Source organism: Somniosus microcephalus, chromosome 4, assembly GCF_052327205.1.
Source record: "Somniosus microcephalus isolate GS21.2 chromosome 4, FLI_Smic_1.0, whole genome shotgun sequence".
NCBI classification, from domain to species: Eukaryota; Metazoa; Chordata; class Chondrichthyes; order Squaliformes; family Somniosidae; genus Somniosus; species Somniosus microcephalus.
Genome location: NC_140990.1, coordinates 21,262,926 through 21,282,168, shown reverse-complemented (window position 1 = coordinate 21,282,168; position 19,243 = coordinate 21,262,926). Strand labels below are relative to the sequence as shown.

Genomic DNA, 19,243 nt, shown 5'->3' with positions numbered 1-19,243 from the left:
GCACCTGGTTTTAACCCACTTCATATCGAATATTGTGATAACAATTGAAGAATATAATAATTCTGCAATTCCTCTCGCGAGCCTGCTTGCCCCAAATTTGTAACGAATGTGAAAATGTCAAAGCCCTTATCGAGAGGCAGAGTTATATCAAATGTAAAGGGGATATTATTATTGAATTCAGTTCCTCACAGGTGGATCCCGTGTGACAACACTTCCCGCGGCAGCCCCAACCACAGCTACCGTTTGCTGCTCTCGCTCTGACAAGCCTTGCCTGTCCTGTGTTATTGGAGAGATTGCTGTCGCTGTTCCTTGTTTGGCATTGGTTGGATCAGCAGTGCAGTGGGGCGGGGATCTGCATTTCTGCTCTGATATAGGAATTCCACGGACTGCAGAGTTACAGACCCAGGAAGCATCATGTGGAACCGTCTCCTACCGTTTTTCATCGTTATGTCACTTCTCGATATTTCCTTCCCAGTAAAAATCCATTCTGACTGCTGTAACCCAGATGTTATTATTGGTGAAATGATGATGATGATCTATATTGCTATGATTTTATGTTAGAATGGAGCCACCAAGACACAGTGGAACAGCCAGTCCCTGAAATGATGGTTGAAGATGAAAGTAATGTCACCCTGACCTGCACTTTGAAAACATGTACTACTAAGCTTTATGTATTCTGGTAGACAGCACCCCAGGCAGACCCCAAAGTAATTGGTTTACATTATTCCAGGGATAATATAGAAACATAGAAACATAGAAGATAGAAGCAGGAGTCTGCCATTCGGCCCCTCGAGCCTGCTCCGCCATTCAATGCGATCATGACTGATCACTCAAATTCAGTCCCCGGTCCCTGCTTTCTCCCCATACCCCTTGATCCCTTTAGCCTTGAGAAATATATCCAACTCCTTCTTGAATATATTTAATGAATTGGCCTCTACTGCCTTTTGTGGTAGAGAATTCCACAGGTTCACCACTCTCTGGGTGAAGAAATTCCTCCTCATTTCTGTCCTAAATTGCCTACCCCTTATCCTTAGACTGTGACCCCTGGTTCTGGACTCCCAGACCATCGGGAACATTCTTCCTGCATCTAGTCTGTCCAGTCCTGTCAGAATTTTATAAGTTTCAATGAGATCCCCTCTCATTCTTCTAAACTCCAGCGAGTACAAGCCCAATCGACCCAATCTCTCTTCATACGTCATTCCTGCCATGCCAGGTAACAGCCTGGTGAATCTTCGCTGAACTCCTTCCATGGCAAGAACATCCTTCCTCAGATAAGGCGACCAGAGCTGCACACAACACTCAAGATGTGGTCTCACCAAGGCCCTGGAACCCCGACTTCACTGACCGATTCTCTCCTACTTTTAATATAACTACCACGATTACCGAGGTAACGATCGGCAACGTCCTGATCTCCGACACCGCCGTGTATTTCTGTACCATGCAGTTCACACTGTTGCAGAGATATAGCGGAAACCGCACAAAAACACACACCGAGAGTTCCAGTTAGTGCTCACCAGAGGGCGCTCTTACACCGATAAGCAGAAGTGACAATTCAGACTCCGCAGTGAGAGTCACAGGGACCTTGTTAAAAGGCCAAGTAAACACAACACACAAGAACCGCTGAGGTCCACCGGCGGAATTGTATTAGCTGTTGATTTTAACTCGCATTTATAATGAAAATAAATTGCGCAAAGGCATCTGCGGCGCCTTTTGCCTTTTGATGTGCTTTACGTGCCGCCCTGTCACTTCTCATCCCATGTCTCCACTCCTTACCCACAATCGTATGAACTTTCTTCGTTCTGTGTTTAATTTAACGATGTAAACACTTTGCTGCTGCTCGACAAATGAATTCAGTACCGCTCCAGCCCAGCTTCCCAAAAAGAGGAACTGCAGATAGGGCAGTCAATAAACATAGTGGCCAAGAGATTCGTCTCGGTCCATGAACGGAATATCAGGCGCTGCGTATAAACGGCGGCCGATCCTATACCGCCCGTCTTGCACCACCGTCCGAGGCGAAATTCTGGGCCAAAATTTATCGCAACCTGCGCACCGACATCTGACAGTTCTCATAATATCCACCAGAGGACGTCAGGTCACAATATTCCATTTGCAGGTCAGACCCCGGGCAGTGCGTTAAACACTGTTTTTCGAACAGTTGTTTTAATTTGGGGATAAATTGAAGATTAAAATGTGAAATCCACAATGTGCTGGGTCGGGACATCGGGCAATAATCATCAGAAATGGCATCCATCACATCGAAGCATTGAATAAAGGGGCGAAAAACAAACCGAAACCGCCTGTATTTTGTTGCATTTTCTGCGCCACATCCTTTTCGAATACGAGTGAAAGTTGGAAGGAGTTTCTAACGCCGCCTCTGCTCGCGGGCAATCTCAGCAGATGTGCGGTAAATTGCATAAAAACGTCAATGTGCCGCCCCTCCATTCTGTCCCATTGCAAATCCAAAATCTGAAGATTATTTTTCAGTAAATAACTCATTTCAGGCGCAAAGAAATTATCAGATAGAATTTAAACAGCATTTTAAATACAAACCACAGAAGGGGTCGCTGTTCCAAACGCTGTTTAAATTACAGGGAGAGTTAATTCTGTCAGTTTGTTCAATTGTTTGTTCAATAACAGCAGACGTCATCGCTCTAATATCACGGCTCTAGAAATTACTCCGACAACAGACGGGATAATTGTTGGTTCTTTAGTTCACTGACCCGGGAGGGAAAGCTCACTGGAGTCGGTAAAATTAACGTATGCTAGAGGAAAAATTGCCCGCGGAATAAAACAAACCCATTATCATTTGGATTCTGCAGTTTGTTTTTTCGGCCGCTCCTGGAAACATTTGGGTGACAGTTTGATCTGGGGTTAATTTGGTTTCCTCCCGGTGTGTGTTTGAGCGCCTGACAGCGCGCTGCTCATTGTGGCTGCATCTGCCCGCGATTCCACACAACCCCAACAGACAGGAGCAACGCCCTACTGTCCAATGGCAGTTTTTGTACATGGCTGAGACTGCTTTCCATCACTGAGTCCCAGAGAGTGCAGTAATACACGGCAGCGCCAGTCAGCTGCAGCCCGGAGATGGTTAAACTGGTGAAATTAGTCGAGGTCAGGAGCTCTTTTTGTGTGTCCGAAGACCATCTCCACACAACAAACTGGGGCGCCTTCTCTGGCTTTTGCCGGTACCAATATAAATAATAGCTGTCGGCTGCGATACTGTAGGTGCATCTTATATTCAGCGCTTCACCTTCTCTGCTGATGACTGAAGTCTGGGACTGAGTAACAGAATCTCCATCACTCTGATCTGAAACATGTGTTCAGAAATAAGATAAGATCAAGTATTAAATGGTGTTAGTGAAATAATATTAACACTTTAGTTTGAACACGACATGATTGGACTCATGCTTACCAACAATAAACACCCCGAACACAACCCAGGCGCTGAATATTCGCATGGCCGCTGCCGAGCCCGAACATGTCGGTCCCGTAAAAGGTCCAATCCCGAGCCGGAATTGACCCCGTCAGAGGCTTCTATTAGTTCACCGTCACTTCCTGCTCTCATTGTTTCCTTTCAATGACGCAATCTCCAATCCACCCGCCGATATATGCAGCTGAGATTCAAATGAGCGTCATGGGTCAGCTGAAGCCCTTTGAGCCGCAGCTTGAACAATCTGAGGGTGGAATCAGTCACTCAGTGAGCGGAGTCTCGGGTGTGAGGAAAGCTTCAGCTTTGCTGTGGTTTAGCGATTTATTTAATAGGCCCGAATCAATCACACCGATTGTTTGTTTAATTTCTGTCGGTGTGTGACGGCTCACCGAGAGCATTAGGTTCATGCCCCTGTAATATTTTACACTGAACTATCCGCTCTGTGCGGTAGATTTCCTCTGCTCGCTATTTCTAACCAAACTGTAAATACTTTTACGTTTTCGCTAAAACAACTATCAGGGGAGATTTCCACTGAGAGACCAGAGGAAATCTTCCCCTTGTCTGTCCCAAGCAGAATGTTAATCAAACCCGAGCCCCGTCAACCACCTCAGTCTGATTAGTGACAGTCAGTGAAATAAACTGAACATCTTCATTTACATTCAAACCGATACTTTGTCACTGCGGTAAATGAGACAAACGCCGCCTTTTACATGAATGAAATGTGTCGTGACTGACAGGTTTGAATGGGAGGGCCCGAACAGCCAAAGGCCTCAGTGACACTGGGCTGAGCTGCTTATTTAAAAATATATGCAGCATGTCTTCATTAATAAAATTTTAATATTTAATAATAACATAGAGAATAAGCACAGCTTCCGTTTGAAATTAATACTTCTATTTCCGAAGCTATTTCTTTACTCCGTTTCTTCAAATAAATCATTGAATAATGTTCTCCGTCTGTAACTCGCCCCAGACACTGTAAGCAACAGTGAACACATCCTGCTACTGCCCTCTGGCGGCTACTAAATGTGACTGCATTTCCGATACCAGCTCCAAATCCCGTCTTCCTACAGTTCACAAAATTACAGGATAAATCCACATGGGAGGTGGAATACTGCCACTACTTAGTTTATCCATCCAGCGAGATCCTAACCTCACAACCCCTTCCCCTTCCCCGTTGGAATATCCGTTATTCCCAGGATTTTCCCTGCGGCGTTCCATCGGGAAGCTGCTTCCACACATTTATCGTTCTGTGTCTAAAGAATTTTCTGATATAGACCTAAAATGACCTTTGTTTCCGTCTCCCCAATTCCACTTCCGCAGTTTAATTTAAGTTATATTCTGAGTTAACTGTTTTATACTCTTCGCGATCTGATTTACCTATTAGCTTCACTGTAGTCGGTAACTCGGGGTGATTGAAGCGCCAGTGTCCAACTATCTCAACATTCAGCTCTCAAACTAATGAGAACAAACCCGTTACTGAGCCGCTAAACACACCGCATTTACACTCGCAGAGCCTGCTGGCGGAATCCCCATGGTCTGGGTTTTGTCTGCATGGGCTGGATACATTCAGACAAAGGAAAAGGGATCATTGAGAGATAAAGTGAGGATAGAGAGACTCTATTTATCTCTCTGTCTGCCTATCTACTTAAATATCCATCCATCTAAATATATTGATGTACCACCCTTTTATTTTTATAGTTTGGTTCTGTTGTATTATTATTATCCAAGTCCCAGATTTGATTCATTGAGAAGAGGTGAAAGTCCTTTGCTGGTTTTTGTGCGGACTGATTGCGCCCCTGTAACTGTGTGGAGTTCAACGCGCAGTGATACACGGCAGAGTCAGAGACAAGAGCACCGGGGACATTTAAAGGAACCGGTTTCTTGTCTCGGTCCAAGTCAGCAGAGAACCGGTCTAGGAACTCTGGAGACTTATCTCCCGACAGCGAGCTATATCGCTTCACTAAATATCTCGGAGCTTCCCCTCAATACTGGATGCACCAGAAGAGATTTGAGCCAGTGTACGCTGTCGAGTAACTGCAGTTCAGTGTTTGAGTAATTCAGGCGGATCCTGGAACACTAAATCTTCGCCACTCGTTCATGTAACAAAATGCAGAATGTGTGAAAAGCCTGGCAGTAAATAGAACCCACACACACCCACACCCTTTAAATATAGACTCACAGGGCAGCACGACCATTATTATCAGTAAGGAACGTGAGGAGCACATGGCGTCTGGTTTAGAGTTCGACCGAAAATCACAGAATGTTTTAAACATGTTGACTTCTAGCCTGATATTAAAGTGTAAACTCAGATCAGGGACAGGTTTCTTTTATTGGGAAACCGAGGGGCGTTTCCCAGGGACAGAGATGGCTGGTCTCTGAGAACTGATACCAGCTGTGGACCAATCAGTGTTAGTTGTGGGCCAATTACTAATGTCTCCCTACAAACTTTTTCCATGCCTAGCTATGTGAGTGAGTCTCCCTCTCGCTGTCCCTCTCTCTGTGTCACTCTTTCTCTCTCCCTCTGTCCCTCTCTCTCTCTGTCGCTTTCTCTGTGTCTCTATCACGTTGTCTCTCTCTCTCTCTGGCTCGTTCTCTCTCTGACACGTTTTCTCTCTCTCTCTCTGTCTCTCTTTCCCCGTGTCTCTTTGTTTATCTCGGTCTCACTCTCTCTCTCTCTGTCTCTCTCTGGCTCTCTCTCTCTCCCACCATGTATCTTTGTTCAACTCGGTCTCTATCTATCTATCTATCTATCTACCTATCTATCTATCTATCTATCTATCTATCTATCTATCTATCTATCTATCTATTTATCTATCTATCGATCTATCTAGCTAGCTATCTATCTATCTGTTATCTGTTTTTCTTTCTGTTTCTTGGGTAACCTGGAATGTTTTCTGCAGGACTGTGTTCTGGAGACCCTGTCAGGCAGTGGTCAACAGAACCCTGGAAGAATATCTGGAAGGAACCTCGATGAGCATCAATTGTAACTATTCAACCTCCATAGCGATCTATTCCCTTGAGCTTTATCGTCAGAACCAGAACAAGGCTCCCACTTTAATAATTCGAATACATTCCTATGGAAAGGGGGAAGTTAACGACCGTTTCTCTGTCATTCTGGAAACGTCCAGAAATATCGCTGTTTTCAACCTGACTGAGCTGCCGTGTATTACTGTGCACTGAGGCCCACAGTGAGAAGGGCCTGGGAACACCTTGTACAGTAACCCTGTTCTGTGCGATCAGCTCAAAGGAGATACTTTAAACCCGGCCACCAGGTGGCGCTGACAGAGCGCGGATTCCCACCGCCGGTCACATTGCATCAAGCAATACTGACTGATACTTTCATAATATAAATTAACGTGAAATTGCTTTTGATCTCATATGTATACTTATTAATGTTGTACATTCTATTACAGTTTTATAATTTCAGAAGTTAGTGTGCCTCCTGAACCTCGGGATCAGATGGCGTTTTGCTCTATTTCCCACCGCTAGTTTCAGCCCCTGGTTTTAACCCACTTCACTGATGAAGATATCGTTAACTTTTAAATAATATAATAATTCAGCCATTCCTATCGGTTACTTGCTTTCCTCTAATTTTTAACGTGCATGAAAATAGCTCCTGTCTTATAGAGAGGCAGAGTTATATAATTTCCGAAGGGGACATTATTATTGAATTCAGTTCCTCACAGGTGACAACATCGCCCGCGGCAGCCCCGCCCACAGCTTCCGTTTGCTGCTCTCGATCTGACCCAACTCGAAGTGTAGTCACGTGTATAATGTCGGATGCACGGCAACCAGTTTCGCACAGCAAGCGCCCACAAACAGCAGGGTGATAATGACCAGATAAGCTGTTTTAGTGATCTTGATTGAAGGATAAATATTGGCCGAGACACCGGGGATAACTCCCCTGCTCTTCTTCGAAATAGAGCCATGGGATTTTTTACGTCCACTTGAGAGAACAGACAGGACCTCGGTTTAATGTCTCATCCAGCAGCCAGCACCTAGTACCGTGCAACACTCTCTCAGCACTGCACTGGAGTGTCAGCCTAAACTTGATCCCACAACCTTCTGACTCATTGGCAAGTGTGCCAGCACTGAGCCAAAGAAGAAGCAAGGTAACAAGATAAGACATTTTTCACACTTATTCTCATTCTAAAAGCAGGATCTTTTATCAATCGATATTTGCATCAACTGATGCTTTCAGTGTAACTGCCGCATTGTAGTGTTTCATCATAGCTCCCACAATATCATCGTGTTGATGTTAATTATAGTTCTGTACAAGGAGTTAATGGAATATACCGTGAGACTAAATAAAAAGATCAATAAATTCAATATTAGCAGCAAACCAGTTCTCAATGTAACCATTGCTCTGGGTGGGCCATCTTCGGTGCCCCATATATCATTGCAAGTCCCATGACACAGTTCAGTGTTCTGAGCAAAAGGTGGCGAAACGGTGTTATCCTTTCGGGTCAGCTCCCTGCTGAACTGTGAACCGCTAAGCAAGCAAATTTGGTTGATATTAGGACACTGCGGCAGCCCATCCGGGGTGTTGACGTCTCGGTTCCGGGCTCTGTCCAACGCGGCCATCTTTTTCCGACGTACAGTCGGCCATGATTATGTGACGTACTGTCGACCATGATTCTATGACGTACTATGACGTAGGTCTGTGGCACTTAACCGGCAGTTGGCCTTTGATGCCCTTCCGGTGCCTGTGTGCAATATTGTGTAGCCCTTTACACATCTCCCCTGTATGTTTTCCGGACCGCTTGATCGCGGACTGTACACTGGGTTTATTTGATCAGAGTATGTTGCTGGGTCAGAGACTGTTTTTACACAATGAACAGATGTCACAAGTTAGTGATTGTGTTCTTTAAAACAAGCCCCAAGCACAGAGTTCCCCCAATGTCGATTCGCCTTCCGAGTGTCGCTTCATTCTCTGTCACTGCACCTGGAAACTCTGAATATTAGAGACCTTGAAGGCAATCATTACTTAATTGAAACATAAACTTACAAGCAAACCACAGAAGGGGCGGTGCATGAAGCATTTATTTAAATTACAGAGAGAGTTTATGATTTATGCATATTGTGTGTATCTGCCTGTATATTGAAAATGGCCCTGGACTGTCTCATATTGTAACCAGACACTCAGTTGCTGGACTGAGGGACTGCTGCAGGGTCTGAGGCGCCGTCCTTCGCTCAGAGGTTTAACCGAGGTCCCGCCAGCCAGTTCAGGGAGATGTTAAAGAATCCCCGGCACTATTGGCATAGGACCGGGGGATCCTCCCGGTGTCCTGGGCCCACATTCCACCCTCAATAAACACCACCCAATAAAAACTCATGAGCCGACCTCCCAGCTTATTAATGTGGAGCAACAGCGGGCGGCAGTGACTGCCGACAGAACAACTCCCCCCTGTACAATGTGGGAGGGGCTTTCACAGCGGGCTCAGAGACCCAATGAAGCGCCAGAAAACTGCAGGTTATTCTTTAAACCTGTAGCTTATTCACACAACACACAGCCAGAGATCCGGGAACCGTGCGGCCAATCACACTGTCCTGTGTTAATTAACTCGATCATCTAAAGTATTTCAGTCCAGGCCTGAGGTAGAGTCCCAGAACAGTCCCGGTCTGAGGTACAGTCTCCCAGAACAGTCCAGGGCTGAGGTACAGTCTCCCAGAACAGTCCCGGTCTGAGGTACAGTCTCCCAGAACAGTCCAGGTCCGAGGTACAGTCTCCCAGAACAGTCCCGGTCTGAGTTACAGTCTCCCAGAACAGTCCAGCTCTGAGGTACAGTATATCAGAACAATCCAGGGCTGCAGTCTCCAGCTCTCCGTCATATAAACCAACCATCAGTTCCAGTCAGCAGAACGATGGGAATCCTGCTTGTTTTCACCCTGTGTGTCTGTTTCCCCTGTGAGTACCGATCAAACAAACCGACATTGTGTGGATTTAATATAAAGCTGCCCGGGTCCATCCGAATTGCGGACACTGACTCGGTTTTAACCCGTTGTGTTTCGGCTCTGATGGCCCATTAAACTCTCTCTGTTTAATTTCCAGGCTCTTTCAGTAATTCAGTGGTACAGACCCCGCCAGCGGTGACCAGGGAGGAGTGTCAGTCTCTCACCATCACCTGCGTTTTCTATGGTGGTTTTTATGCTAATCCTTTAACGAGCGGGGATTTCTTCAGACAAACCCAGACCGGGACAGAGTGGGAGCCGATCTCGAGCGAAGAGCGATTTGTTGTGAGGACGAATAAGGCAGAAAAGACATTTTCTTTGGATATTCGGGATGTGCGAGTTGAAGACAGCGCCACCTATTACTGTAAAGCTAAGTACCGGTACGATAACCACACAGTGATGGGCCTCGGATTCCCGCGTTACAAAAACTCTCACTGCAGGTTGTGACAGAAACAAGTGAAGAAGCGGAGTTAATCTGCCTTTAAACCAACAGTTCCGTCTCCCACCGTCTGCCCCGCAGTCTACCTTATAATCGGATTGCATTGTTAGAGTTAACACCTTGAGTTTTGTAAATGCTGAGTGTGTGTTCGGTGATCTCTTTCCCGCGATTGGTGTCAATGAATGGCGATTGGGAATGACTGATTCCAGTTACAATTCCCGATCACCAGATGGGATCCTGTTCTAACAGCTGGAACCGGGAACCGCGGTCCCCGCCTTGTAACTAATGTCCCCCCATCGCACCGAGTCCCGGGGGATTTGATGCTGACTTGAAACACTGTGTTTACTGGGGGAATCCTCACAGTGGATGAGACCTGAGCAAATACCTGTGTACAATTAAAATATAAATTTCCCGGGCCCGGGACCTGAATTGTGGGTTTGATCTTATTATCGCTGTAATCTGGTTTAATTCCATTGTAATTCCCTGCTCTTACTTACCTTTCTTTGACATTTGCTCCTTTTATATGAAGCGCCCATCTCCGGCCCGTGTTCCTGGGCCATTTTACTGAGAGGTCAGAGTCTCACACAGAACAGTTTGAACCGAAGGGGACTGTGGAACACGGAATATTGTTTATTGATCCCTGGAATTATTGGGCAGCGCCGACAGTCTGGTGATGTGTGTCCGGCAGATTGAGGTGTCGGTGGTTATTGTACCGGGGTGACTGAGAGCGGTATCACTGTGGTGGATTATGATTACGACACTGTGGATGGATCCGGGACGGTGGTGACTGTCACAGCCGGTAAGTGACTCCAAATCCCGCCGTGTGACAGGCTGTCCCGGTTAATGTTCACCGTCAGTTTATTATTGTGATCAATATCACCTCAGTCCCCTTCAAAATTAAAACAGAGCGGTTTACCTGCAGAGGGGTAGTTCATTGCTGTTTCCAATTGGGGAGCAGAATATGAACCGGGGTCGGGTACGTGTGTTGGTCCTGAGAGAGGAGGTGTGAGGCCCCCACGGAGCCGCCATTCTAGATGGATTGACCCCATCTGGAGCATCATTCGATTAACGGGGATCCCGTGGATCCCATGAATTGCCCGGACACTCTCTCTCACTCTGATCCACAGTTGGTTTAAATGAGCGCCGATTGTCGACACTCCGGCCTACGTTCTCGGTGTTAGCTGTGACTGAGTCAGGGCAGGGGGCCACAGACCTCCGCCCTGGGCAGGAGATTGCAGTCCGAGCCAAACAGTGTGAATGAGCTACCGGGAGAGTGAACCCAACACGACAGCGGCCCGTTCAATGCCTGCAGCGGCCCATCCGATACCTGCAGCGGCCCGTCCGATACCTGCAGCGGCCCGTCCCATGCTAGCAGCGGCCCGTCCGATATCTGCAGCGGCCCGTTCAATACCTGCAGCAACCCGTCCAATACCTGCAGCGGCCCATCCGATACTTGCAGCGGCCCATCCGATACCTGCAACGGCCCGTTCGATACCTGCAGCGGCCCGTCCGACACATGCAGTGGCCCATCCGATACCTGCAATGGCCCTTCTGACACACGCAGCAGCCGTCCGGTACCTGCAGCGGCCCGTCCGATACCTGCACCGGCCGGTCTGATACCTGCAGCGGCCCATCCGATACCTGCAACGGCCCATCTCATACCTGCAACGGCCTGTCTGACACACGCAGTGTCCCGTCTGGTACCTGCAGTGGACCGTCCGCTACCTGCAGCGGTCCGTCCGATAACTGCAGCGGCTCATCCGATAACTGCAGCGGCCTGTCTGACACATGCAGCGGTCCGTCCGATATCTGCAGCGACCGGTCAGATACCTGCAGCGGCCCGTCCGATACCTGCAGTGGCAGAAAAACTGGGGCACAACACGGAGGGACTTCAGATACAAGAGATCCGCCTGTAGGTCTAGATGGCATTTCATTATTGGGCACTCAGTGACTGAAATTATTTGTGTTTTATCTGACATTTATTCCAATTGCCTTTCTATAAACAATCATTTTCCCTCCACGGTTATGATCTAAGTCGAAATGTAAAAGTTCCGAACTACAGACACTTTTACATATTATTTTTATTGTTAGATATTTTCTAATCAGTCCAATAGGGAAAGGAGGAGGAACTTCTTTACCCAGAGAGAGGTCAGAAAGTGGAACTCGCTGCTACAGGGAGCAGTTGTGCCGAATAACTTCGATACATTTAAGGGGAATCTAGATAAGTAGGTGAAGGTGAAAGGAATAGAAGGATAGGCTGATGGGTTGAGATGGAGTCGGAGTGGGAGGAGGCTCGTGTAGATCAATAACACCGGCACGGACCGATTGGGCCAAATGGCCTGTTTCTGTGCTCCACATTCTGTGTAATTCTCTGTAATATTTAATGTCCATGTTTGAGAGATCGGATCGCAGTAATGTATCTGTATCCCTGGTTACTGTTAACTGAAACAACACTGGGCAGTGAGTGAGTGAGGCGAGTTCCTAATGTTCTTATAAAGAGAACAGGAAAAAGTAAAGTCTCAAAGCACTTTACTGTGAATGAAATACTTTTGAAGTGGAGTCACTGTTGTAATTAGGGAAACGCGGCAGCCAATCTGCACACAGCAAGGTCCCACAAACAGTAATGTGATAAAGACCAGATAATCTGTTTTTGTTATGTTGGTTGAGGGATAAATATTGGCCAGGACACCGGGAATAACTCCCCTGCGGGGAACACCCGAGGGAACAAGGACAGACCGGAGGGAAGCCCACTTAGAACCAGCAAGAAATCCTTCACCGAAAGGGAGAGAAATATCGGACTTCACCGGCCGGGCGGGGGTGTGGAGACACCGGTCTAGGGGCCGTTCAAAGAACAACCCGACACCGGGGCAGTGAGATTTACTGGGGGGACGGGCTGAGATTGGAATCAGGCCTTTTTCTCAGCTTTGGATTTCTTGCGCTCCTGAGAAAATACATCAGCAGCAATCCACACATTTCTGGAAAGATTGAACAGGCGGGGAATATTTTCTCTGGAAAAAGAAGGAAGCGAGGAGACCTGATGGACGGGTTCGATAGGGTGCACGTGGGGAAACTGTTTCCATTGTGGGTGAGTCCAGGACAAGGGGCCACAAATATAAAATAGTCATTAACAGAACAAATAAAGACATTGGGAAGAATTTATTCACACAGAGAGGCGTCAGAATGTGGAACGGGGACCGGTTGGAGCAAATAGCGTTGATGCAATTAAGGGGAGGCTTGAAAAATACAGGAGGGAGAAAGGAATCGAGGGACACAGGGGTCAGGGTGGGAAGAGGTAATTACAGTGGGAGGAGGCTCGTGTGGAGTATAAACACCGGCACAGACCAGTTGGGCCGAATGTCCTGCTCCTGTTCTGCAGATTCTGTATAATGTAAAACTCAGAGAAAACTCCGCCCGGAGCACACGGGAGAGAATTAGCTGAAGGAATTCATGTTGTCAGAGAGCCGGAAGAGCAAGTTCCCAGTGAGTAACAGTAAAACCGCTGCGGAAGCTGCACAGACTGAACCCAACCGAAACCGAGAGACTTTGGGACAAGTTCTCAGGCTGGCTCAAAACCACAAACAGCACAAAGTGAGCGACCCAGATGTAGAAATAAAATGAAACTTACTGTAAATAATTCAAATTAAAGTGAAATGGAACAAACGGGCCCCACTGATGGAAGAAAAGAGACAAATAGAGCGAGAGGCAGACAGTGCTCCCGTGAAGTGCTAAACTGCAGTAAAAGATTGACCTTTGACCCACAGATTTTCACTGCCAGTCTGGTACAATCGGTGCTGAGGAATCTCACTGCTTTCAGTTGGATCTTGCTGTGCGCAGTGACATAACACAGCCGGGTTACTCTCGGTGAAACATCATTGGAAATTGGTTGTCACAGTGAGGCGGAGAATGGACTATTAATTATTTCGGGTTTATCTTTCACCAAGAAAATTAAAAACAGAAATTTAATAGAAATCACAGAATCATACAGCAGAGAAGAAGGTCATTCGGCCCACCATTTCTGTGCGGCTCTTTGAAGGAGCTATTCAATTAGTCCCACTCGCCCCGTTCTTTCCCCATAGCCCTGAAAATTTTTCCTCTTACATCATTCATCAAAATTCCTGTTGAAAGTTACCACTGAATCGTCTCCCATCACAGTTTCAGGCACAGTTCACACCGTAAATACATTTCTCCTCAGCGCCCCCAAACCACCCCGCCTCTGGTTTCTATTCAAATGAGAGTGAAAAAAGAGGGAACAGTCTTCAAATGAAGAACCGCATTAGCGGGAGAGGCAGAACTATTCCTATGATTGACAAGTGTTACCGGTAAACAGCTCTGAAATAAATAATATCCACACTTTTTAATCCCACAGATTCCAGTTTCCCGGTGTCCCAGGGTCCGCCTCGACAATCCTCTGCTGCCGGTGACACCGTTACTTTAAGCTGCAAATATCCAGGGTTCTGTCAGCACATAGCACACTGGTACCGTCAGTCCCCAGGGCAGGCTCCGAAATACTTACTTCAGAGACACACTTCAGGAGAAGGGAATAAAGAAAACGCTGCCGGGGGCCGAATTTCTGACTCTGTCGATGGTGGGCAGAGAATCAGCCGGTTAAACATCGCGAAACTGCAACTGAGTGACTCCGCTGTGTATTACTGTGCACTGAGTCCGCGCACAGCACAGTGATACAGAGCACGGAGAGAGCCGTACAAAAACCTGAACATGGTGAGGATTACAGACACACAGTGATACAGGGCACGGAGAGAGTTCACAAACCTGAACATGGTGGGGATTACAGACACACAGTGATGCAGAGCACGGAGAGAGTTCACAAATCTGAACATGGTGGAAATTACAGGCACTCAGTGATGCAGCGCGCGGAGAGAGAGTAAACATATTCTTCTTGGATCCGTTCCCGACGAATCTTATAGTTTTACCCTGTAGAAAAAAGTGATTAAGCCCATCAGGTCTACACTGTTCTTTTTGCTCCACACACCCTTTAATATCCCCTCCTTTCGAGTCTCCTATCCAATTCCACAGTTAAAATATTTGATGCATGTATTCCACATTGTCACTTCCTTCTGTGTAAGTAATTTTTTTTCTCAGCTTAAACATTTATATTTTGCAGTGTACTATTTCACCGTAGCGGTTATATTTATTGTCCGCCTGTTTCCACAGGGATCAGCAGAGTTTCATCTTTCCTTTTCTTTGGTTCAATCGGTCTTTCAACGCTTGGGTTTAGGATTCAACAAAGGAGGACAAAGGTATTAATTAAGAAGGGGAATATAGAATATGAGAGTAAGCTTTCAGGGAACATAAAAACTGACTGTAAAAGCTTTTATAGATATGTGAAGAGAAAAAGATTGGTGAAGTAAAGCGTAGGTCCCTTGCAGTCAGAATCAGGGGAATTTATAAACGGGAACAAAGAAATGGCAGGCCAATTAAATACATATTCTGGTACTGTCTTCACAATGGAGAACACAAATAACCTCCCAGAAATGTCGAGGAACATAGGGTCTGATGAAAGTGAGGAACTGAAAGAAATCAGTATTTGTAGGGAAATGATGTTAAGGAAATTGATGGGATTGAAGGCCGATACATCCCCAGGACCTGATAATCTACATCCTAGGGTACTTAAGGAAGTGGCCCTAGAAATAGTAGATGCATTGCTGATCGTCTTCCAACATTCGATGGAATCTGGAACAGTACCCATGGATTGGAGGGAAGCTAATGTTACCCCACTATTCAAAAAAGGTGGTAGAGAGAAAACGGGGAATTACAGACTGGTAAGCCTCACATCGGTAGTGGGGAAAATGCTGGAGTCCATTATAAAAGATGTAATAGCAGAGCACTTGGAAAACAGTGACAGAATCGAACAAAGTCAACATGGATTTACAAAGGGTAAATGGTGCTTGAATAATCTACTGGAATTTTTTGAGGATGTAACTGGAAAAATAGATAAGGAGAACCAGTGGATGTGGTGTATTTGGACTTTCAGAAGGCTTTCGATAAGGTCCCGCATAAGAGATTATCGTGTAAAGTTAAGCCACATGGGATTGGGTGCAAGGTAATGACTTGGATAGAGAATTGGTTGGCAGACAGAAAGCAAAGTGTTGGAATAAATGGGTCTTTTTCCAAGTGGCAGGCAGTGACTAGTGGGGTACCTCAGGGATCGGTCCTTGGACCCCAGCTATTCACAATTTATATTAATGATCTAGACAAGGGAACTAGATGCAATATCTCCAAATTTGCAGCGGACACAAAGCTGGGTGGGCACCTGTTCTGTGAGGAGCATGCCGAGAAACTCCAGGATGATTTGGACAGGTTGGGTGATTGGGCAGAGGCATGGCAGATGCAATATAACGTGGATAAATGTGAGGTTATCCACTTTGGTAGCAAAAACAGGAAGGCAGATTAATACCTGAATGGCAATAGATTGATAGAAGGGGAAGTGCAACGAGACCTGGGTTTCCTTGTGCACCAGTCGCTGAAGGTAAGCATGCAGGTGCAGCAGGCGGTTAAGAAGGCAAAGAGTTTGTTGGCCTTCGTAGCGAGGGGGTTTGAGTACAGGAACAAGGATGTTTTGCTGCAGCTGTACAAGGCCTTGGTGAGACCACATCTTGAGTATTGTGTGAAGTTTTGATCGCCTTATCTGAGGAAGGATGTTCTTGCCATGGAAGGAGTTCAGCGAAGATTCACCAGGCTGATACCTGGGATGGCAGGAATGACGTATGAGGAGAGATTGGATCGATTGGGCTTGTACTCGCTGGAGTTTAGAAGAATGAGAGGGGACCTCATCGAAACTTACAAAATTCTAACAGGACTAGACAGGCTAGATGCAGGAAGGATGTTCCCGATAGTCGGGGAGTCCAGAACCAGGTGTCACAGTCCAAGGATAAGGGGTAGGACATTTAGGACAGAAATGAGGAGGAATTTCTTCACCCAGAGAGTGGTGAACCTGTGGAATTCTCTACCACAGAAGGCAGTAGAGGCCAATTCATTAAACATATTCAAGAAGGAGTTGGATATATTTCTCAAGGTAAAGGGTTCAAGGGGTATGGGGAGAAAACAGGGGCCGGTTACTGAATTTGGATAATCAGCCATGATCGCATTGAATGGCGGAGCAGGCTCGAGGGGCCTAATGGCCTACTCCTGCTCCTATCTTCTATGTTTCTATGTTTCTATGGCATCTATGCTATTTGCCACAACTACCCCTTGAGGTAGCGAGTTGCACCATCTTACCATTCTGTGGGTAAAGACGCGTCTGCTGAATTGACGAATGGCTTTATTAATGACCATCTTACATTTAAGGTCCCTAGTTTAGGACTCCCCCCACAAGCAGAAACATATTCTGTACCTCTACGCTATCGAACTCCTTCATAATTTTAAAACCTCCAGTATGTCTCCACTCAATCTCCGATTTTCTGGAGAAAAGAACCCCAGCCTGTTCAACCTTTCCTGATAGGTATAACCTCTCAGTTCTGGTGTCATCCTTGTAAATCATTTTAGCACGTTCTGTAGTGATTCCGTCGTACCGATGGTGATCGGAAGGAAAGCAATATTAATTAGCCGTTTTTCTACCAATTAGTAATTTGTCCAGTTGTTCTCCAGCCAATCTCCTTCTGACCAAGTTGTGTTTTATTCCAATTTGTACCGCCGCTGGTGTGTTTTTCTTGCCGCGAAATTTCTTCTTTTGCTTTTTTTATTGAACCACGTGGCTCAGTGGCAGCACTCGCACCTCTGAGTCCGATGGTGGTGCGTTCAAGCCCCACTCCTGAGTCTTGAATTGAAAATCTAGGCTGCCAATACTGAGGGACGACTGCACTGTCGGAGGTGCTGTCTTTCGCATAAGACGTTAAAATCAGGCACCGTCCTGCCTCGCAGGAGGACGTAAAAGATCCCATGGCACTATTTCGAAGAGCAGGATTGTTCTCCCATGTGTCCTGTCCAATATTTATCCTTCATCCAGCATCACTAAAAAAAGACCATTTGGTCATTATCACGTTGCTGTTTGTGAGATCTTGCTGTGCGCAAATTGGTTGCTACATTACAAGTGATAACAGCTCATTGGCTGTAAAGAATTTTAGGTGGTCCTGAAGTCGTGAAAGGCGCTGTATGAATTCAAATCCTTCTTGTTTTTTAATGATTGTTTATACTAGTATTATTGTCCATGTCAGGATATTGTACGATGTTTGTGCATTACAGACTTCATCACTTCCCAACCCTTCCACTGACAGTCTCTGGCGGTTGCTGGAATCTCCCTCCTGGTTCTGTTTACTGCTTGTGTTTCGGACACTTGAAACTGTCCACAGTGCAGGAAAGCACTGAGCCCATCTCTGTTGGGGAATCTCACATCGCCGTGACCCTCACAGCGGGAGCCGTATAGTCGTAGCTGTACAATAGCAAGGGCTTTAGAATTACCATTTTGAGTTTTGAGAGCCTTGGATAACAACGCTTAAATGCTGGCTGTAAAATTCCTTTCTCCGCTCTCTCAGCGTAGGGGTTAACTCGCTTCCTATAAATGGGTGAGCACTTGCGGTACAATAGGAGAACGAGTAGAAAGAGCACACTGAGGCTTATGCATTAAATGACTCGTAAATTATAATCCCATTGCGCACTTTCAGCGCCCTGACTTATTACCATCACCTTTGCCTCAGTGCGAAGGGCAGTTTCGCTATCAGCGCCTTTTGGTCTTTACTTCCTGTTTTATTCAGAACAGCATGTTCAGTCTACGCTACTATTCCATAATAGAGAGATAGTGGCCGCTGGCATCTGATGGACGGTCCCACCGCACAGATATTAGTTGTCAAACAGTAACAGTTTTAGGGAGGTGTCAACAGTTCGATTTCATTTAGCCTTTTCCTAAAGTTCTAAATCTGACACAGAATCAGATTCTGAGGGAACAACCTGCCGAAATGTCAAAGGATTTCGGGGCTTTCGTTGTGATTCTTATCCTGAAATTAAGTGAGACGTTTAGTTCGTATTAAAATACATATTTGGAAAATAAATATTTGTCTTATGGAAGGAGAGCTGGATGTAGAGAGAGAGGAATTGGATGGATGAGGGAACGATAGATGGATGGATGATGGATGGACGAATGGTTGGAGAGAGAGCGGGAGAAAGGGAGAGATGGACGGATAGATGGATCGGTTAGTTGGATTCATCAATCGCTTGGACTGGAAGAAGGTATGCAGTAGTGGTCACCAAGGGTCGGTGTTAGGGCCACTGCTCTGTTTGCTATAATTTAGTGATTGGACCTTGTTATACAGGGCTTATTTTGAAAGTTCGCAGAAGACACAAAATTCTGAAATGTAGTAAACAATGAAGCGGATAGAAACGGATTTCAGAGGACGTAGCTATGTAGGTGAAATGGCCAGATGCATTGCAGATTAAATTTAACGCACAGAATTGTGAAGTGATATATTTTG

The 19,243-nt window shown here is 46.1% G+C and overlaps 1 protein-coding gene across 1 annotated transcript; it reads left to right on the top strand.

Moving 5' to 3' along the window:
- Positions 1–605: 605 nt before the first annotated feature.
- LOC147118389 (uncharacterized) lies at positions 606–14,501 on the top strand. The gene is made up of 5 exons (XM_085983905.1): positions 606–621; positions 9,483–9,762; positions 9,963–9,965; positions 10,550–10,620; positions 14,188–14,501. The coding sequence occupies exons 1-5, from the start codon at positions 606–608 to the stop codon at positions 14,499–14,501; spliced, it is 684 nt and encodes a 227-aa protein (XP_085840031.1).
- Positions 14,502–19,243: the final 4,742 nt, after the last annotated feature.

What these genes read in the sequence shown, in the direction of transcription:
- LOC147118389 (XM_085983905.1), top strand. An exon ending in GGTGGTGACTGTCACAGCCG is followed by an intron (nt 10,621 to 14,187) that starts GTAAGTGACTCC and finishes TTAATCCCACAG; the next exon opens with ATTCCAGTTTCCCGGTGTCC.